We start from the raw sequence: 22,197 nt of genomic DNA on the forward strand, positions 1-22,197 counted from the left end.
GCATGAGTAGTAAGATTGCACGTGTGTCCTTTGCCCCTTGGCCATGAGTAGCAATGACGACACACCAGTCTCGCAGCCTCAAGTCCTGGCTCGGCGTCCACTGTGGCCTATCAAGTGCTCCGCATATGACAGACCAAACTTCTCTCGCGAAGACACAGCCACGAAGAAGATGATCGATGGTCTCCTCGTGTTGATTGCAAAAGGGGCATGCGTCTTGATGATCTAATCCGCGCCTAGCGAGTCTATCCGAGGTCCAACATCTATTATGCGTCGCAAGCCAAAGAAATGTTGGAAATATGCCCTAGAGGCAATAATAAATTAGTTATTATTATATTTCCTTGTTCATGATAATCGTTTATTATCCACGCTATAATTGTATTGATAGGAAACTCAGATACATGCGTGGGTACATAGACAACACCATGTCCCTAGTAAGCCTCTAATTGACTAGCTCGTTGATCAACAGATGGTCACGGTTTCCTGACCATGGACATTGGATGTCGTTGATAACGGGATCACATCATTAGGAGAATGATGTGATGGACAATACCCAATCCTAAGCCTAGCACTAAAGATCGTGTAGTTCGTATGCTAAAGTTTTTCTAATGTCAAGTATCATTTCCTTAGACCATGAGATTGTGCAACTCCCAGATACCATAGGAATGCTTTGGGTGTACCAAACGTCACAACGTAACTGGGTGGCTATAAAGGTGCACTACAGGTATATCCGAAAGTGTCTGTTGGGTTGGCACGAATCGAGACTGGGATTTGTCACTCCGGTTAACGGAGAGGTATCTCTGGGCCCACTCGGTAGGACATCATCATAATGTGCACAATGTGACCAAGGAGTTGATCAAGGGATGATGTGTTGCGGGAACGAGTAAAGAGACTTGCCGGTAACGAGATTGAACAAGGTATCGGCATACCGACGATCGAATCTCGGGCAAGTACAATACCGCTAGACAAAGGGAATTGTATACGAGATCGATTGAGTCCTTGACATCGTGGTTCATCCGATGAGATCATCGTGGAACATGTGGGAGCCAACATGGGTATCCAGATCCCGCTGTTGGTTATTGACCGGAGAACGTCTCGGTCATGTCTGCATGGTTCCCGAACCCGTAGGGTCTACAAACTTAAGGTTCAATGACGCTAGGGTTATAAAGGAAGTTTGTATGTGGTTACCGAATGTTGTTCGGAGTCCCGGATGAGATCCCGGACGTCACGAGGAGTTCCGGAATGGTCCGGAGGTAAAGATTTATATATGGGAAGTCCTGTTTTGGTCACTGGAAAAGTTTCGGGTTTTTTCGGTAACGTACCGGGACCACCGGGAGGGTCCCGGGGGTCCACCAAGTGGGGCCACCAACCCCGAAGGGCTGCATGGGCCAAGTGTGGGAGGGGACCAGCCCCAGGTGGGCTGGTGCTCCCCCCCACAGGGCCCAAGGCGCAGGGAAGTGGGGAAGGGGGGCAAACCCTAGGGCAGATGGGCCCTAAGGCCCACCCTACGTGCGCCTCCCCCCTCTCCCCTTCTGGCCGCCACCCAGATGGGATCTGGGGGCTGCCGCCACCCCTGGGGAGGGAACCCTAGAGGAGGCGCAGCCCCCTCCCCTCCCCCTATAAATACTTGAGGTCTGTGGGCTGCCCAACACACGAGAACCTCTCCCCATTGGCGCAGCCCTACCTCTCTTTCTCCTCATATCTTGCGGTGCTTGGCGAAGTCCTGCTGGACTACCACGCTCCTCCATTACCACCACGCCATTGTGCTGCTTCTGGATGGAGTCTTCCTCAACCTCTCCCTCTCACCTTGCTGGATCAAGGCATGGGAGACGTCACCGGGCTGTACGTGTGTTGAACGGGAAGGTGCCGTCCGTTCGGCACTAGGATCTCCGGTGATTTGGATCACAACGAGTACGACTCCTTCAACACCGTTCTCTTGAACGCTTCCGCTTAGCGATCTACAAGGGTATGTAGATGCACTCTCCTTCCCCTCGTTGCTAGCTCTCCATAGATAGATCTTGGTGACACGTAGGAAAATGTTGATTTTTTGCTACGTTCCCCAACAGTGGCATCATGAGCTAGGTCTATTGCGTAGATTCTTTGCACGAGTAGAACACAAAGTAGTTGTGGGCGTTGATTTTTTTCAATATGCTTACCGTTACTAGTCCAATCTTGTTTCGACGGTATTGTGGGATGAAGCGGCCCGGACCGACCTTACACGTACACTTACGTGAGACAGATTCCACCGACTGACATGCACTTGGTGCATAAGGTGGCTAGCGGGTGCCAGTCTCTCCCACTTTAGTCGGAACGGATTCGATGAAAAGGGTCCTTATGAAGGGTAAATAGCAATTGACATATCACGTTGTGGTTTTGCGTAGGTAAGAAACGTTCTTGCTAGAAACCCATAGCAGCCACGTAAAACATGCAAACAACAATTAGAGGACGTCTAACTTGTTTTTGCAGGGTATGCTATGTGATGTGATATGACCAAGAAGAATGTGACGAATGATATGTGATGTATGAGATTGATCATGTTCTTGTAATAGGAATCACGACTTGCATGTCGATGAGTATGACAACCGGCAGGAGCCATAGGAGTTGTCTTAATTTATTGTATGACCTGCGTGTCATTAAACAACGCCATGTAATTACTTTACTTTATTGCTAACCGGTAGCCATAGTAGTAGAAGTAATAGTTGGCGAGACAACTTCATGAAGGTACGATGATGGAGATCATGGTGTCATGCCGGTGACGATGATGATCATGGAGCCCCGAAGATGGAGATCAAAAGGAGCAATGTGATATTGGCCATATCATGTCACTATTTGATTGCATGTGATGTTTATCATGTTTATGCATCTTATTTGCTTAGAACGACGGTAGTAAATAAGATGATCCCTCATTAAAATTTCAAGAAAGTGTTCCCTCTAACTGTGCACCATTGTGAAAGTTCGTCGTTTCGAAGCACCACGTGATGATCGGGTGTGATAGATTCTTACGTTCACATACAACGGGTGTAAGCCAGATTTACACACGCGAAATACTTAGGTTGACTTGACGAGCCTAGCATGTACAGACATGGCCTGGGAACACAAGAGACCGAAAGGTCGAGCATGAGTCGTATGGTAGATACGATCAACATGAAGATGTTCACCGATGATAACTAGTCCGTCTCACGTGATGATCGGACACGGCCTAGTTGACTCGGATCATGTAATCACTTAGATGACTAGAGGGATGTCTATCTAAGTGGGAGTTCATAAGATGAACTTAATTATCCTGAACATAGTCAAAAGATCTTTGCAAATTATGTCGTAAGCTCGCGCTTTAGTTCCACTGTTTAGATATGTTCCTAGAGAAAAATATAGTTGAAAGTTGACAGTAGCGATTATGCGGACAGAAGAAAGCTTATGTCCTTAATGCACCGCTCAGTGTGCTGAACCCCAAACGTCGTCTGTGGATGTTGCGAACATCGGACATACATGTTTTCATAACTACGTGATAGTTCAGTTAAACGGTTTAGAGTTGAGGCACCAAAGACATTTTTCGAAACGTCGCGGAACATATGAGATGTTTCGAGGGCTGAAATTGGGATTTCAGGCTCGTGCCCACATCAAGAGGTACAAGACCTCTGACGATTTTCTTAGCCTGCAAACTAAGGGAGAAAAGCTCAATTGTTGAGCGTGTGCTCAGATTGTCTGAGTGCAACAATCACTTGAATCGAGTGGGAGTTGATCTTCCAGATGAGATAGTGATGTTTCTCCAAAGTCATTGCCACCAAGCTGCTAGAGCTTCGTGATGAACTATAACATATCAGGGATAGATATGATGATCCTTGAGGTATTCATGATGTTTGACACCGCGAAAGTAGAAATAAAAAAGGAGCATCAATTATTGATGGTTGGTGAAACCACTAGTTTCAAGAAGGGCAAGGGCAAGAAGGGATACTTCATGAAATGGGAAATCAGCTGCTGCTCTAGTGAAGAAACCCAAGGTTGAACCCAAACCCGAGACTAAGTGCTTCTGTAATAAGGGGAACAACCATTGGAGCAGAATTACCCTAGATACTTGGTAGATGAGAAGGCTGGCAAGGTCGATAGAAGTATATTGGATATAGATTATGTTAATGTGTACTTTACTAGTACTCCTAGTAGCACCAGGGTATTAAGATACCGATTCGGTTGCTAAGTGTTAGTAACTCGAAATAAAAGAGCTACGGAATAAACGGAGACTAGCTAAAGGTGAGCTGACGATATGTGTTGGAAGTGTTTCCAAGTTTGATGTGATCAAACATCGCACGCTCCCTCTACCATCAAGATTAGTATTAAACCTGAATAATTGTCATTTGGTGTTTGCGTTGAGCATAGACATGATTGGATTATGTCTATCGCAATACGGTTATTCATTTAAGGAGAATAATGGTTACTCTATTTATTTGAATAATACCTTCAATGGTCTTGCACCTAAAGGAATGGTTTATTGAATCTCGATCGTAGTGATACACATTTTCATGCCAAAAGATATAAGATAGTAATGATAGTACCACTTACTTGTGGCACTGCCACGTAAGTCATATTGGGATAAAACGCATGATGAAGTCCATGTTGATGGATCTTTGGACTCACTTGGTTTTGAAAAGTTTGAGACATGCGAACCATGTCTATTGGTGTATACGCATGAAGAAACTCCATGCAGATGGATCGTTTGGACTCACTTGATTTTGAATCACTTGAGATATGCAAATCATACCACATGGGCAAGATGACTAAAAAGCCTCGTTTTCAGTACGATGGAACAAGATAGCAACCTGTTGGAAGTAACACATTTTGATGTGTGCAGTCCAATGAGTGCTGAGGCATGCAGTGAATATCGTTATGTTCTCACTTCACAGATGATTCGAGTAGATGTTGAGTATATTTACTTGATGAAACACAAGTCTGAATTATTGAATGGTTCAAGTAATTTCAGAGTGAAGTTGAAGATCATTGTGACAAGAGGATAAAATGTCTATGATATAATCATAGAGATGAGTATCTGAGTTACGAGCTTTGGCACGCAATTAAGACATTGAGGAAATTGTTTCACAATTAATACCGCCTGGAACACCATAGTGTGATGGTGTGTCCGAACATCATAGTTGCACCCTATTGGATATGGTGCGTACCATGATGTCTCTTATCGAGTTACCATTATCTTTTATGGGTTAGGCATTAGAGACAACCACACTCACTTTAATAGGGCACCACGTAATTCCGTTGAGACGACACCGTTTGAACTATGGTTTGGAGAAACCTGAGTTGTCGTTTCTTAAAAGCTTGGGGCTGCGACACTTATGTGAAAAGGTTTCAGGTTGATAAGCTCGAACCCAAAGCGGATAAAATGCATCTTCATAGGACACCCAAAATAGTTGGGTATACCTCCTAATTCAGATCCGAAAGCAATAGGGATTGTTTCTTGAACCGGGTCCTTTCTCGAGGAAAAGTTTGTCTCGAAAGGTTGAGTGGGAGGATGGTAGAGACTTGATATGGTTATTGAACCATCACTACAACTAGTGTGTAGCAGGGCACAGGAAGTTGTTCCTATGGCACCTACACCAATTGAAGTAGAAGCTTATGATAGTGATCATGAAACTTCGGATCAAGTCACTACCGTGCCTCGTAGGGTGACAAGGATGTGTACTGCTTCAGAGTGGTACAGTAATCCTATCTTGAAGGTCATGTTGCTAGACAACAATGAACCTACGAGCTATGGAGAAGCGATGGTGGGCCCAAATTCCGACAAATGGTTAGAAGCCATGAAATCCGAGATAGGATCCATGTATCAGAACAAAGCATGGACTTTGGTGGACTTTCCCAATGATCGGCAAGCCATTGAGATAAATGGATCTTTAAGAAAAAGACGGACGTGGATGGTAATGTCACCATCTATGAAGCTCGACTTGTGGCGAAGAGTTTTTCACAAGTTCAAGGAGTTGACTACGATGAGATTTTCTCATCCGTAGCGATGCTTAAAGTCCATCGGAATCATGTTAGCACAAGCTGCATTTATGAAATCTGGCAGATGGATGTCAAAACGAGTTTCCTTACCAGTTTTCGTAAGGAAAGGTTGTATGTGATACAATCAGAAAGATTCTGTCGATCCTAAGGATGCTAAAAGGTATGCTAGCTCCAGCGATCCTTCCATGGGATAGAGCAAGCATCTCGGAGTCAGAATATACGCTTTGATGAGATGATCAAAGATTTTGGGTTTATACAAAAGTTTATGAGAAACTTGTATTTCCAAAGAAGTGAGTGGGAGCATTATAGAATTTCTGATGAGTATATGTTGTTGACATATTGTTGATCAGAAATGATGTAGAATTTCTAGAAAGCATATAGGGTTATTTGAAAAGTGTTTTTTAATGGAAAAACCTGGATTAGGCTATTTGAACAATAAGCATCAAGATCTATAAGATAGATCAAAATTCTTAATAATACTTTCAATTGAGCACATACCTTGACATGATCTTGAAGGTGTTAAAGATGGATCAGTCAAAGAAGGAGTTCTTGCCTGAGTTGTAAAGTATGAAGTTAAGAGTTAAAGCTCGACCACGGTAGAAGAGAGACAAAGGACGAAGGCCGTCCCCTATGCTTCAGACGTAGGCTCTATATTATGCTATGCTGTGTGCCGCACCGGAAGTGTGCCTTGCCATGAATCAGTCAAGGGGTACAAGAATGATCCAGGAACGGATCATTGGACAACGGTCAAAATTATCCTTAGAGGGATAAGGAAATGTTTCTTGATTATGGAGGTGATAAAGAGTTCGGCGTAAAGGGTTATGTCGATGCAAGCTTTAACACCTATCCGAATGACTCCGAGTAGCAAACCGGATACGTATAGTGGAGCAACCATTTGGAATAGCTTCAAGTGGAACGTGGAAGCAGCATTTACAATATGACATAGAGAATTGCGAAGTACATACGGATCTGAATACTGCAGACCCGTTGACTAAAACCTCTCTCACAAGCAAAACATGATCAAACCCCAGAACTCATTGAGTCTTAATCACATGATGATGTGAACTAGTTTAGTGACACTAGTAAACTCTTTGGATGCTGGTCACATGGCGATGTGACCTGTGAGTGTTAATCACATGGCGATGTGAACTAGATTATTGACTCTAGTGCAAGTGGGAGACTGTTGGAAATATGCCCTAGAGGCAATAATAAATTAGTTATTATTATATTTCCTTGTTCATGATAATCGTTTATTATCCATGCTATAATTGTATTGATAGGAAACTCAGATACATGCGTGGGTACATAGACAACACCATGTCCCTAGTAAGCCTCTAATTGACTAGCTCGTTGATCAACAGATGGTCATGGTTTCCTGACCATGGACATTGGATGTCGTTGATAACGGGATCACATCATTAGGAGAATGATGTGATGGATAAGACCCAATCCTAAGCCTAGCACTAAAGATCGTGTAGTTCGTATGCTAAAGCTTTTCTAGTGTCAAGTATCATTTCCTTAGACCATGAGATTGTGCAACTCCCGGATACCGTAGGAATGCTTTGGGTGTACCAAACGTCACAACGTAACTGGGTGGCTATAAAGGTGCACTACAAGTATCTCCGAAAGTGTCTGTTGGGTTGGCACGAATCGAGACTGGGATTTGTCACTCCGGTTAACGGAGAGGTATCTCTGGGCCCACTCGGTAGGACATCATCATAATATGCACAATGTGACCAAGGAGTTGATCACGGGATGATGTGTTGCGGGAACGAGTAAAGAGATTTGCCGGTAACGAGATTGAACAAGGTATCGGCATACCGACGATCGAATCTCGGGCAAGTACAATACCGCTAGACAAAGGGAATTGTATACGAGATCGATTGAGTCCTTGACATCGTGGTTCATCCGATGAGATCATCGTGGAACATGTGGGAGCCAACATGGGTATCCAGATCCCGCTGTTGGTTATTGACCGGAGACCGTCTCGGTCATGTCTGCATGGTTCCCGAACCCGTAGGGTCTACAAACTTAAGGTTCGATGATGCTAGGGTTATAAAGGAAGTTTGTATGTGGTTACCGAATGTTGTTCGGAGTCTCGGATAAGATCCCGGACGTCACGAGGAGTTCCGGAATGGTCCGGAGGTAAAGATTTATATATGGGAAGTCCTGTTTTGGTCACTGGAAAAGTTTCGGGTTTTTTCGGTAACGTACCGGGACCACCGGGAGGGTCCCGGGGGTCCACCAAGTGGGGCCACCAACCCCAAAGGGCTGCATGGGCCAAGTGTGGGAGGGGACCAGCCCCAGGTGGGCTGGTGCGCCCCCCCACACACTAGTAGAAAACGGACCTTTAAAACCGGTTTGTAAGGGCCTTTAGTGCCGGTTATGGAACCGGCACTAAAGTGTGGGCACTAAAGCCCCCCCCCCCTTTAGTACCGGTTCGGCACGAACCGGCGCTAAAGTGCCACCACGTGGCGTGAGCTCACGCCTGGTATGGGGGACCTTTAGTACCGGTTGGTGTTATCAACCGGTACTAAAGGTTTTTTTTTGAATTTTTTTTTAAAAACTTTGGAAAAAAATTTGATTTTTTTTCGATTTTTAATTTTTCTGAATTATTTGATAATTTAGTCTCTAATCACCACCTCTCTTAACTGCTCAAGTATGGATCACTCATTCCAAATCATCTAACTTCCCGACCGGTCACCCATCCCTCTCACTACTCCAGCCCAAGCACGCTTAACTTTCGGGTTCTATTCTCCTTCGTTTCCAAGTCTGCACTTGTTGTTTTCCTGACAATAGTAAGATGTTAATCCTATTAACCCTCAGGAGTTTAGCTTGAGCATGAAGTCACACATTTCACCGTTTGAGTTTGAAACTATTATTCTAAAAAAACACTAATTATTTAGTAACGCTAATATTTCTTGAATAAGTTTGACCATAATTTGACCACAGTTTGACCATACTTTGACCATATTTGACCAAAATTCAAAAAATTGAAATAATTATTTAGTAACACTAATATTCTTGAATAATTATGTAGTAACATTAATACTTCTTGAATAAGTAGTTTGACCAGATTTAACCAATTTTTTTTAGAAAAACTGAAATTTGACCATATCTTTTTTTCCTTTTGGAATTTGAGGATTCTAAAAAATTCCAAACAGGCTGTAGGCTGTCTCCATCGGATGCGGATTTTCATGCTGAATTTTTTGATATATTATACATTTTTTTCCGACATCGTATGCAAAAGTTATAGTCGTTTTACATTTTCCCTACACTTTTTGCAAAACATGTCCAAATTTAAGTTTTCAAAATTTCCTAACTAGTAGATGTAGTAATATAACTACCTCTCGAAAGATTTTATTTTCTAAAGTTTTTATCATTTTCTTTTGATTTTTTCAAAACTGAAATGGCGATACACAGGGGGGGGGGGTGTAGAGTTTGAAAATTGCCCTATAGTGCTGGTTTGTGTCTTCAACCGGGACTATAGGTTAAGACTCTGTAGTGCCGGTTGGTGACGCAAACCGGTACTATAGGTTAGACCTTTAGTACCGGTTTGTGTCACAAACCGTCACTAAAGGGGCTCGTGGGGCCCTGGCCTGACGCCAGCCTGCCACCACCCCTTTAGTACCGATTCGTGGCACGAACTGGTACTAAAGGTTCATTACGAACCGGCACTAATGCATAGTCATTCGAACCGGCACTATTGATCACATTAGTGCCGGTTTTTTTACAAACCGACACTAATGTGCTTCACGTTTGATCCTTTTTCTACTAGTGACAGGGCCCAAGGCGCAGGGAAGTGGGGAAGGGGGCAAACCCTAGGGCAGATGGGCCCTAAGGCCCACCCTAGGTGCGCCTCCCCCTCTCCCCTTCTGGCCGCCACCCAGATGGGATCTGGGGGCTGCCGCCACCCCTGCGGAGGGAACCCTAGAGGGGGCGCAGCCCCCTCCCCTCCCCCTATAAATACTTGAGGTCTGGGGGCTGCCCAACACACGAGAACCTCTCCCCATTGGCGCATCCCTACCTCTCTTTCTCCTCATATCTTGCGGTGCTTGGTGAAGCCCTGCTGGACTACCACGCTCCTCCATCACCACCACGCCGTTGTGCTGCTGCTGGATGGAGTCTTCCTCAACCTCTCCCTCTCACCTTGCTGGATCAAGGCATGGGAGACGTCACCGGGCTGTACGTGTGTTGAACGCGGAGGTGCCGTCCGTTCGGCACTAGGATCTCCGGTGATTTGGATCACGACGAGTACAACTCCTTCAACCCCGTTCTCTTGAACACTTCCGCTTAGCGATCTACAAGGGTATGTAGATGCACTCTCCTTCCCCTCGTTGCTAGTCTCTCCATAGATAGATCTTGGTGACACGTAGGAAAATTTTGATTTTTTGCTACGTTCCCCAACAAGAAAGAACCTGCAACATAGTGCGGCCTTGGATTTCCAAGTAAATTCTGCTGTCGGCCCCACCTCCCGTCCTACGAATTTGGCCTCGTAAGCTGATTTCGTGGAGTACGTAGCCCCCACTGGCCTCCCAACTCTAAGTGATGCGATCCGTCTCCTCCGGCATGAGCACCGTACTGGTCACCTTGTCCCATAGGATCATGTTCTCATTTAACTGCTGGCCAGTGAGGTCGGGCCCAATGTGATGCGACCCGTCTCCTTCGACATAGTTGCATGTTATCATGTTTGATGTGAGCCCCTGCCACAAATCGATGGAAATTGGCCCCCTGAACTCTCATTTATCTTTTGTTGCAAAAAAAACTCTCATTTCCTCTTAAAAGGACCCTGATAGGTATCGACGTCAGGTATGAGCACATGCCAATTTCGAACGTTTTCGATGGCAAGTTTAGTGACGTGAGGATGATAACTTTTGTGTTTTAGTTTATCTTCGATATAAACTTGCCCTTTATCACTGGAAATGTCATCCTCGCGTGACTGGAACCGCCATCGAGAAACATTAGAGCCGGAGTGCCACGCACATGATGTGTGTTACTTATCATTTGGGTTAAAAAAAGGAAACACTAACGCCCACACATGTGGGCGTTACCCAACTCGCTCACACGTCTCGATCGTCGTCCAATGCCTTTGCACGAATCTTGCCATGAAAAGGTTGATTTTGTGTGCCACGTAGGACGGGGCTGGTGTGTGGGCGTTGGAGAGTTTGCCCACACGCTAGCACCATGCTGTTTGCCAGCTGCGCTGTGTGGGCGAACTAGTTTCTGCCCACACAACCAGTCACCTATTTTATGCGCGTGTGGGCGAACTACTTTTCACCCACACAACACTCCTACATTGTGGATGGCAACTACAGTTAGACGAACGTGACAACTAGGTAAACACACATGACAACTGTGATTTTTTGCTAGACGGCAACTGTGCGCGTATGTGGCAACCAGATAAACACACATGGCAACTATGGTTGGACCATACATGGCAACTAGATAAACACACATGGCAACTAATGTTTGACCATATGTGGTAAGTAGTTAATCACACACGACAACTACAGTTTGATTACATGCGGCAACTACCATAAATTAGACATGGCAACTATAGTTAACTAAATCAGATAGAGTTGTCATGCTTTTACATATACACTTGCCATCCCGGATAACTACATCTGCCAACCAAGATGGCAACTACGCGATGTACCTAACGTAGTTGCATCAGGAAGTGTGGGCATTTTCGCTTCGTGCCACACGCGCGGGGTGGAGATGAGTAGTACTTGTTGACGTGTGGCACGAAGCAGCCGCGCCCAGGATGTGGGCAATTCTAATATCCGTCCACACACACACCGTGTGGGCTGCCTCCTGCTCACACCATACACGGTGTGTGGGCGCATGTCGAATATACCACACGTGTAACAGTTATCGGCGTCCTAAAAAACTCTCATTCCCAAAAAAAAGCTCTCAGATTCTTTTTCCTTTTAGGCTGGCCATAGTGGGGGTAACATAAGTAGTAACATGTACTTGTGACTCGCAAACGTGCTTATGTGGCAGGTAAATAAAGAAGAGAGATGGTTATAGTAACATAGGTAGATACCGTAACATAATAAATGTGATGCTATTATGTGTCATGCATGACAATAAATCCATCTATGATACTACTATATGATACTATGCACTATAAAAGTAGTAACATAAACTAGTAACATATGCATCTTTATTAGTCTAAGTTATCCCCACTATGACCAGCCTTATAAACCCTTTCCCGATCAATAGTTGGTCCCAATTGGGAGTTTCTCGGGATCACGCGGAGAACACGACGGCCAAGTTGCCCACGCAACTTTCATTCCCGCACAGCTGCCGGCCACAACAAGTCTGTGTGTCTCCATTCCCAAAGCCATTCCCCTGCCTAAAAAACTCGAGCGACAAAATCCAAAATCCCGGACCAACCAACCCGCCCCTCGTGTGTCGCAGGAATCAAAGACACACGTCCGCCGCGCCGGCCCCCGCGCTTCTAGAAGCTTCTGGATCCCGCGGGGAGGGAGGGAGCCCCGTCGTTCTTCGCCCGCGCCAGGGGTCGCTGAGTTCCCGACGGCTGGCCTCCGACTCCGATGGCGTCGGGCGCCGCCAGGTCGTCGCGGTCGCGCCCGGCCGGCCACTCCGGCGTGCTCCCGGCGGGCGCCGCGGCGGCGGGCGGCGTCGGCGGGGGCGCCGGCGTGCAGCTCGCCGACAAGCTCAAGATCTTCAAGACCGACAAGTTCGACCCCGACTCGTACGTGCAGTCCAAGTGCCAGACCATGACCGAGAAGGTGAGCGACTCAGGGGAGGGCATGGTCTTTCTTCCGTGTTCCGAGATACTCCAGTAGGAGTACTTTCTTATGCGTCGACGCGAGTTCCTCCTGGTAGAAATTGCCGTCGATCGCGCCGACGCTGCGTGCACGCCATGATCCAGGGGAGAGACGAGTCTATTTTTTTTCTTTTGTTCTGTGCACTAGTGGAGCAGCTTTGGAGGAGGCACCGAAGCAGAGAGGGATGTCGTGCTGCTCCTCGTGGGGTAATCCGCGGACGGGGCGGGCACGTGTGTTGGTTTGGAGCTGACGGTTAGCTCTGCCTGACTAAAAATGGAAACGGGAATGCAACTTCTTAACTAATTATTATGCGTTACCTTTCGATCCTGCAGCTTTTCTGTGAGAAATTCTGTTTCTATTACGCGTTGGCGTTAGGATCCTGTACCTGCTGTTATGGGTTAGGGCCACTGTTGGACTAGTACTACTTGCTTATCACAGTCAATTTGGATGTTGGAGGTGTTTCGTCAACTGAAGGTAGACCTCGGAAACGCATGGCAGATTATAATTCCCTGTTACTGGGCTTTCTGCTGAGCGGAGTGAGATCGACTCCTCCCATCAATTTAGTGAACGATCTTGAATCCTGGGTAAAATCATGTTTATGAATGAACACTGTTGTTGCACCATGTGATGGACATGTGCTTCTTAGGCAGACTCACCCTCTCGAATGGCGGCGCTTTGAAGCGTATTGTTCTTGAATGGCCTGTTGAAATATTAAAGCACCAGATGCTTTGGAAAATGAACCATGGCTCATGTTCAAAATTTATGGCAGGAAATAAGGCACCTGTGTTCTTATCTGCAAGACCTAAAGAAGGCTTCTGCTGAAGAGATGCGTACAAGTGTATATGCTAATTATGCTGCATTCATCAGGTGCGTTCAAGTGTATACACTTAATTATGCTGTATTCGTCATGTGTGAAATCAGCTGCTGATATTTAATCTCAACCAACGGATTGTCTTTCTGGAGTGTACTTGTGTCTGACAAATTCCCCCTTCCCCTGTTTTTATTTTGCCAAAATGGTTTGTGCCCTAGCATGTCTTACTGCCAATAATTTGGTCTCTCAAGTTCTGCAGTCAATACGACTATATGCGTAACAGCACTTCTGAGATGAAAGAAACACATTCCAAGTTTCCAATGATTGCTTGAGAACAGTATGAAGCCAGCAATTTCTTAATAACAGTTCTTCTATTGTTCTGAGTGGATGGTGTTTCTTAAATTCCGTGTCCATTTACGGCAACGCTCTATTCATAAATCCTGAATTTTATGGCATGCACTATATTTGTACACTCAGGAAATTTCTTATTATTGCATTTCTGCCACTTCCCAACTTTGTCTTCTTCCTTTCCACTACACATGGCTTTGAAAAGCAATGTCTGAAAACTACTCTTTATCAGAACATCGAAGGAGATATCTGAACTTGAAAGGGAGCTGCTATCTATCCGAAATCTGCTAAATACAGAGTCAGCTCTAATTCATGGTCTATCCGAAGGGATTCAGATTGATTCCTTGATTATGGGACCTGAAGATTCCGCAGAAGAGAACATCTCCACTGTTGAATACCAGGAACTTTCAGAAATACAGAAATGGCATATAGATTTTCCCGACAAGCTTGATGTCTTGCTAGCTGAGAGAAGAGTGGATGAAGCACTGGATGCCCTGGATGAAGCAGAACGAATTGCTGTTGATGCAGAAAAGAAACAGACTCTTGCCACAGCTGACATTGTTGCTTTGAAGGGGGTTATCTCTGATAATCGTCAGAAGCTGTCAGATCAACTTGCTGAAGCTGCCTGCCAGTCTTCTACTTGTGGCGTTGAACTTCGTGCTGCAGCTTCTGCTCTCAAGCGACTTGGTGATGGACCTCGTGCTCATAGTTTGTTGCTCAGTGCACATAACCAAAGGCTTCAGTCCAAAATACAAACAACACGTCCGTCTAGCACAGTGCATAGTGTGGCTTACACCGCGTCTCTTGCAAAGCAAGTTTTCTCTGTCATAGCTAATGCTCTCAGTGACTCTATGGAAGTGTTTGGTGATGAACCATCCTATGCATCTGAACTAGTTACTTGGGCTACTAAGCAGGCAATGGAGTTTACCTTGCTTGTGAAGAGGCATGCTTTAGGATCTTGTGCAGCAGCTGGGGGCTTAAGAGCTGCTGCCGAGTGCGTTCAGATAGCACTTGGTTATACCTCCTTGTTAGAAGCTCGTGGTCTGTCACTTTCAGCAGTTCTCTTGAAACAGTTCAGACCCTGTGTCGAGCAAGCATTAGATTCCAATTTAAGGAGAATCGAAGAGAGTACTTCTGCATTAGCGGCAGCTGATGACTGGGCACTAATCTATCCTCCAACTGGTATAAGGACATTTGCTAGAGCATCTGCTGGTAATTTGGCACTCCAGCCGAAGCTCTCGAGCAGTGCCCATCGGTTCAATTCAATGGTTCAGGTAACTATCTATTTATTGTCAGATGTTTCAACTTTCAAGCTACATTAATTGGGGTATCTTTGTCCCGCCCTTTAAGCATATGGCAGCTGATTAATTATTATGTTTTGCTTTGAGAGATACTGTTAATATGATTTAATAATTCTTCTACAATATATTTACTGTGCCCTGTTTTTGTAGGATCCATATACAATGATAATTAATGGTATTTTTTGCAGGATTTCTTTGAGGATGTTGGGCCACTGCTTAGTTTGCAGTTGGGTGGTTCTATAATGGATGGGCTTCTGAAAATATTCAATACATATGTCGATTTGCTCGTGAGTGCACTGCCGGGCTCAATGGATGATGAAGCAAATTTGGAAGGTTTAGGAAATAAGATTATTCGCATGGCAGAGACCGAGGAGCAGCAATTAGCATTGTTAGCCAATGCATCCTTACTTGCCGAGGAGTTGTTACCTAGAGCAGCTATGAAGCTCTCGTCTGTAAACCAGGCCAGCATGGGCAGTATGCGTATAAGGGGTCCCGACAAGCAAAACCGTGCTGAGCAACGCGAATGGAAAAGGAAGCTGCAACATATGGTGGATAAACTTAGAGATAGTTTCTGCAGGCAGCATGCTCTTGATCTTATATTCACGGAAGAAGGTGACACCCATCTGAGCGCAGAAATGTACATCAATATGGACAATAATGCTGAAGAGATAGAATGGGTTCCATCTCTAATTTTTCAGGTACTGCAAGTTTCTGCCCTTAAAAACTTGATCGATAAACCTTATGTTTAATATTAGTTTGAAGAACATGGTCCACCATGGCATGTGTCGCCATGCTGGTTATTGGATCTTCTGTTAAATTTTATTTTTGGCCAAACTACCTTCCATAGAATGTTGATTCTTGGTGGATTTTAGTAGCAGTTTGACTCTTAATGATAGTTGTACGGTGAATAAGTCTATTATTTATGAATTTATGATCCAGTGATACTTTCTTGCTTGTATATGTATAGTAAATGTATTGTATCTAGTCCTAGATGTTACATTTTTGTTGTGCGTTTAGCCTTATGTTAGGATAAACAACCCAATTGTAAACAAATCATATTTAAAATTTATCAAGGCAGCATATTACTTCTAGTTCTGATGTAGTGAGCTGCTTATCCGTCTGTTTTCAAAATATCTTTGGAAGGAAAGACAAATCTCGAGAAAATTTGTTACCTTAATGACTTAGAGAAATGCTAGCCATTTGAACATGTTTGGAAATGGATAGAGTCGTGTTTTGCCAGATTTCAGATAACAAGTCATGAGGCCTGAGTGGTCAGCTGCACCTCGTCGCTTTGTAAATCTGCCCAAGAAACTATTTTCTTTTGCGGTATCTCATCTGCAGTCCACATTGCAGGAATTATACACAAAACTGAATAGGATGGCGAGCATCGCTGCAGAGATGTTTGTTGGCAGGGAAAGGTTTGCTACGTTGCTGATGATGCGGCTGACTGAAACAGTCATACTGTGGCTCTCGGATGACCAGAGCTTCTGGGAGGAAATCGAAGAGGGGCCAAGGGCTCTCGGCCCCCTTGGTCTTCAGCAGGTAAGCTCCTTGTGTCCCTCATAACTTTACGCTACCAATTTTTTAACACATTTTTCTTTCCCAGTTCTACCTGGACATGCAGTTTGTCATCCTTTTCGGGCAAGGCCGGTTCTTGTCGCGGCACGTGCACAATGTCATACTGCACATAATTGATAGAGCGATGGCAGCATTCTCTGCTACCGGATTGGATCCTGATAGGTAATTTTTAACTGTTTATCCAACTTCAACATTCCATCCCAGTGACCCAGTGTCTAATAAATTCTGTTCAAGCCAGTTAAATTTGAGATACCAGCACTTGTATCTGAATCTGACATAGCAGCATTGCCAATCTCTGCTGCAGCGCGCTTCCAAGCGACGACTGGTTCATCGAAGTCGCGCAAGACAGCATCAGCAGGATCAGCGGGAAGGCCCGGGCCGGCAACTCGGAGAGGGAGGTGCACAGCCCGACGGCCTCTGTCTCGGCGCAGTCTGTGTCGTCGGCCAGGTCCCACGGCAGCTCCTAGCTCGCATCATCTTCAGTATACAGGTCCTTGCAGTATAGGTCTACGTGTGTAAGCAGTAGGTGTATTCCTCTTCATCTGTATATATCTATTCTCTGCTGTATCTTGTGTTTCTATCCAGTCTGTTATCTGTTGTGTAGCTAGCTAGTTGTGATTGTAGCCCAGTGAGTATAGAGTATATAGACTGTATAGTATAGATAAAGAAATAATTTGCGTTGGAAGCGCATAAGAGGAAAATATATGTTCCTCTGAACTGAATTATATCATCGATTGTTCAAATGTTCGGAGGTAATAAGGTTTGTATATTTACGCAAAAAAAACCGAGTTTTTCTTTTTGCTGGAAAAGAGAGCTAAGGTTGTACTAGTATTAAGCATCGATTGGAAAACAGGCTTAGGCCCTGTTTGGATTCATGTTTTGGCTCCGTTTCTAGCTGGTTTAGAATACACACCTTGCCCCGTCATTTTTGTTTTAGGCAAAAAACAAGTGTTGACCGGTAATTTACATCTGTAAAATAAATACATGTGTATAAGGTTACACCCATTCCAAGCAGGGCCTTAGTTGGCACAATTTCCTAGCCTTTTCTTTTTTGTGAGAAACTTTCTATCTATTCATCTTTAATCATGGCAGTACAACGAACATCAGAGGTAATAAAAATTACATCCAGCTTCGTGGACCACCTAGCGACGACTACAAGCCAGTCACTGAACCGGGGAACCGGCGGTTTGACTGGTGAAAACCCGAACCGACGGTCTGGATTTTAAATATGGCAATAAGTTTCATTTTTTTTAGAAAAGGAGGATGACCCCCGGCCTCTGCATCTGGAAGATGCATACAACCACTTTATTAATTATTCTCGAGGACCTTACAAAGTATTACAAACAATATACATGAATCCACAATCTTGGCAACATATGCCGCTATTCTTATCCATATGATGAAGGGATGCTATGTCACACCCAATATGCGACCCTATCCAAAAGAAACTCGAAGGTCCCACCAAGGATAGACCCGCATATTGAAACGCTTTTGCAAGGTGGATATCATTACATCAACATTACATAATAGATGGGGATACATACATAAAGCATACAATGCCACACGAATACAACATCACAATACATAAGATCAACATCCGACTACGGATGAATCACAAACAGAAACTCAAACGACATCCACCCTGCTAGCCCAGGCTGCCGACCTGGAACCTATCCCCTGATCGAAGAAGAAGCAAAAGAAGAACTCCAAAACAAGCAAGCATCGCTCTCGCGTCATGATCATCGCACAACCTGTACCTGCAACTGTTATTGTAGTAATCTGTGAGCCACGAGGACTCAGCAATCCCATTACCATGGATATCAAGACTAGCAAAGCTTAATAGAAAAGGAAGGGGTAAAGTGGTGAGGTTGCAGCAGCGACTAAGCATATATGGTGGCTAACATACGCAAATAAGAGCGAGAAGAGAGCAAGCGGAACGGTCGTGAAGCTAGCAATGATCAAGAAGTGATCCTGAACTCCTACTTACGTCAAACATAACACAGAAACCGTGTTCACTTCCCGGACTCCGCCGAAAAGAGACCATCACGGCTACACACACGGTCGATGCGTTTTAATTCGGATCTGGTGTCAAGTTATCTACAACCGGACATTAACAAATTCCCATCTGCCTATAACCGCAGGCACGGCTTTCGAAAGATTATACCCTGCAGGGGTGTCCCAACTTAGCCCATGATAAGCTCTCGCGATCAACGAAGGATATACCTTCTCCCAGGAAGACCCGATCAGACTCGGAATCCCGGTTTACAAGACATTTTGACAATGGTAAAACAAGACCAGCAAAGCCTCCCACTGTGCCGACAAATCCCGATAGGAGCTGCACATATCTCGTTCTCAGGGCACACCGGATGAGCCAGACGTCGGGTTGGCATAGACCTTGGTTGCCCAGGGGGCGCCGGACATCGCTCGGTTTGGACCAACACTTAGACAAGCATTGGCCCGGGGGGGCTAAAATGACGATGATCCTCGGGTTGGCCGACCGAAGGGAAAGGTATAGGTGGTGGTGAGGCAAATGGTAAAACCAATGTTGGGCCTTGCTGGAGGAGTTTTATTCAAAGCGAACTGTCAAGGGGGTCCATAAATCACCCGACCACGTAAGGAACGCAAAATCCGGGAACATAACACCGGTATGACGGAAACTAGGGCGGCAAGAGTGGAACAAAACACCAGGCATAAGGCCGAGTCTTCCACCCTTTACCAAGTATATAGATGCATTAATAATATAAGAGATATTGTGATATCCCAAATATAAATCATGTCCACCATGGAGCAATCTTCAACTTCACCTGCAACTAGCAACGCTATAAGAGGGGCTGAGCAAAAGCGGTAACATAGCCAAACAACGGTTTGCATAGGAAAGGTGTCAAAGGTTAGAGGCTCATGGCAATATGGGAGGCTTGATGAGCAAAAGATAGGTAACGCAGCATAGCGATAGAATGAAGCAACTAGCATAGCAATGATAGTAGTGAGATCCAGGGTAGCGGTCATCTTGCCTGAAATCCCGCAAGGAAGAAGAACGAGTCCATAAAGAAGATGAAGCCACAAGACGAACCAAGCGTAGACGAACGAATCCTCACGATCGCAACGAAACAGGAACTAACAAGAAGAAGCACACAACATGGTAAACACACCACACAAGAACAAGGCATGATGCACAACAAGCATGATGCATGACAAGACTACATGAATCTACTCATGGCAAGAGATGATGCAAACAAGAACAACACATCAAGGCAAGTTTAAATGAGGCCGGGAACAACATATAACAATTCCGACAAGTCCTCATATGCAAATTTCGAAGTTGGTCCAGATCTGAATAAACATTATGTTCAAGTTGTTAAACAGCAAGTTAAGATGCACCAAGATGATCTACACGAGATTCTAGTCAAGTTACATATAAAGTTCATTTAATTCGGAGCTACGGCCTAGAAGATATGAGCAAAACAAGTTAAACATGGCATTGATGCAAAGTGCATCCAAGCATCAAGCAAACACCTCAAAACAAGGATGCAACATGATAATATGAAACTACATGCAATTCTAAGCAAGTTCATAAAGAGCACACTCAAAACGGAGCAACGGTGCAACACTCACACACTATACAAGTTTAGCAACCATCTGTCCAAAACAACAACTAGGCATATTGCAAGCATCAAAACAACATGCTACAGTACCACAATATGAAAACAAAAGGCATCGGCATGATGTACAGGTAAAGCATAACAAAACATGAACACTGAGCTATCTCCAAAAATCACTAGAACATACTCAAACACACATGGCAAGATTGCAAACAATAACAATTCAGACTTTGCAGAAAATAACATCAGGTTGCAATGTTTAGAGCTATCAAACAACATGTTACAGGAACTTATCATGGCAAACAAAGGCATGTCATGATACTACTAAATGCAAAGAACAAAAGTCCCTTACTGACCATGAGCCAAAAAGGATCAGAAGATATGATGGCACCCACGTAAACATGGCAAGGTATAAGACAGATTCATGCATGGCAGGAACAACGATAAGTAGGCATGTAGATGAGCTTGTACCACTCACTACAGAGCAATACATGGAATGGCAAGGCACCCAATAGTAAGAAGACATGTTTGTGAAGCTAATCATGGCAATAACAAGTTCATAGGGTGCATGGATCACTAGCAACAATCATGGAAACAACTGAACTTAATGTTAACAGGCTGACAGCAACATTATTTAGCAACTTTGGAGCAAGATTACAACAAGCTACAACAGGCTATAAATGCAACCAGGGCATGGGTAGTTAGAGCATAACATGTAGAACAAAACATATTTAGTGAACATCACCAGATTATGCATAGAATGACTAGTAGAAGCAGATTTACATAGCATCACGAAATAACAGATTCAGCCTAGCAAAACAGTTACAAGTACACTACTTAACAAGCTCTATTCACTCACCACAAGTCATTGCATGACAAGATAAGCATAGCATCAGCAAGAAGACATGTTTATGTAACCAACGAAGGTAAGAAAAAGTTCATAGCATGCAAAGATCAACTACAACAACCTTGGCAAAATTGAATAACATGTAAACAATCTGCCAGGAAACATTTTGAAGCAAAAGTAGAGCACGAAAATGACATGCTAGACTACTTCATAATTGCAAACAGGGGCATTAATGGATAAACATTAACTATATGTTCAAAACACCCTTACTGAAGTATCTCAAAATATGCATGGATCTCTCTGTAGCATCAAGTTTACATGACATCAAAATAACAGCAGAACAGGGACTGAAATCAGTAACATCACGATGCCTAGTTTGCATGCTTGTGCTAGTCACCACATTGATCACAAAAATACATGGTAAACACCTATGTAAAGAAGACATGGCATAGATCAAAACACATGTAGACATCAACCTCATAGGACGCACACATCAATCATGGCAAAAATGACAAAAGAGCAAGTTCTGTTGACAGACAGCGGACAACATGAAGCACTCTTGCAACAATGATTCAGGCATCAAGATCAACTCAAATGAACATGATGCAATGGAATGAAATGAAGTACTCGTTGAGACGAACAATTTGACATATTACACGCACAAAACGGAGCTACAGATGCAGAGATATGATGCGTTGAACTTGGCATGATAATGTCAAAATAACATGGACTTAGTGGAAATTTCACCTCCGCGGAAAAGTGGATGGGGACGTTCCGGGAGGGAGAGATCCGGGACGGGCGGAGGCGTTTGGATGGGCGAGGTGGTGGATCTGATCCATCTTCACGGATCTGGCCGGAGAAGAGCTCCGGCGAGCTCTCCGGCGAGGGAGGCGTGGGGAGGAAGCCGGAGACGGGCGGG

At 44.5% G+C, this 22,197-nt stretch overlaps 1 protein-coding gene across 1 annotated transcript; it reads left to right on the top strand.

Moving 5' to 3' along the window:
• Positions 1-12,276: 12,276 nt before the first annotated feature.
• LOC123113813 (exocyst complex component EXO84B) lies at positions 12,277-17,562 on the top strand. The gene is made up of 7 exons (XM_044535126.1): positions 12,277-12,755; positions 13,564-13,661; positions 14,186-15,227; positions 15,443-15,952; positions 16,608-16,796; positions 16,861-16,994; positions 17,137-17,562. The coding sequence occupies exons 1-7, from the start codon at positions 12,558-12,560 to the stop codon at positions 17,297-17,299; spliced, it is 2,334 nt and encodes a 777-aa protein (XP_044391061.1). The 5' UTR covers positions 12,277-12,557; the 3' UTR covers positions 17,300-17,562.
• Positions 17,563-22,197: the final 4,635 nt, after the last annotated feature.

This window comes from Triticum aestivum, chromosome 5B, assembly GCF_018294505.1.
Source record: "Triticum aestivum cultivar Chinese Spring chromosome 5B, IWGSC CS RefSeq v2.1, whole genome shotgun sequence".
Classification (NCBI taxonomy): Eukaryota; Viridiplantae; Streptophyta; class Magnoliopsida; order Poales; family Poaceae; genus Triticum; species Triticum aestivum.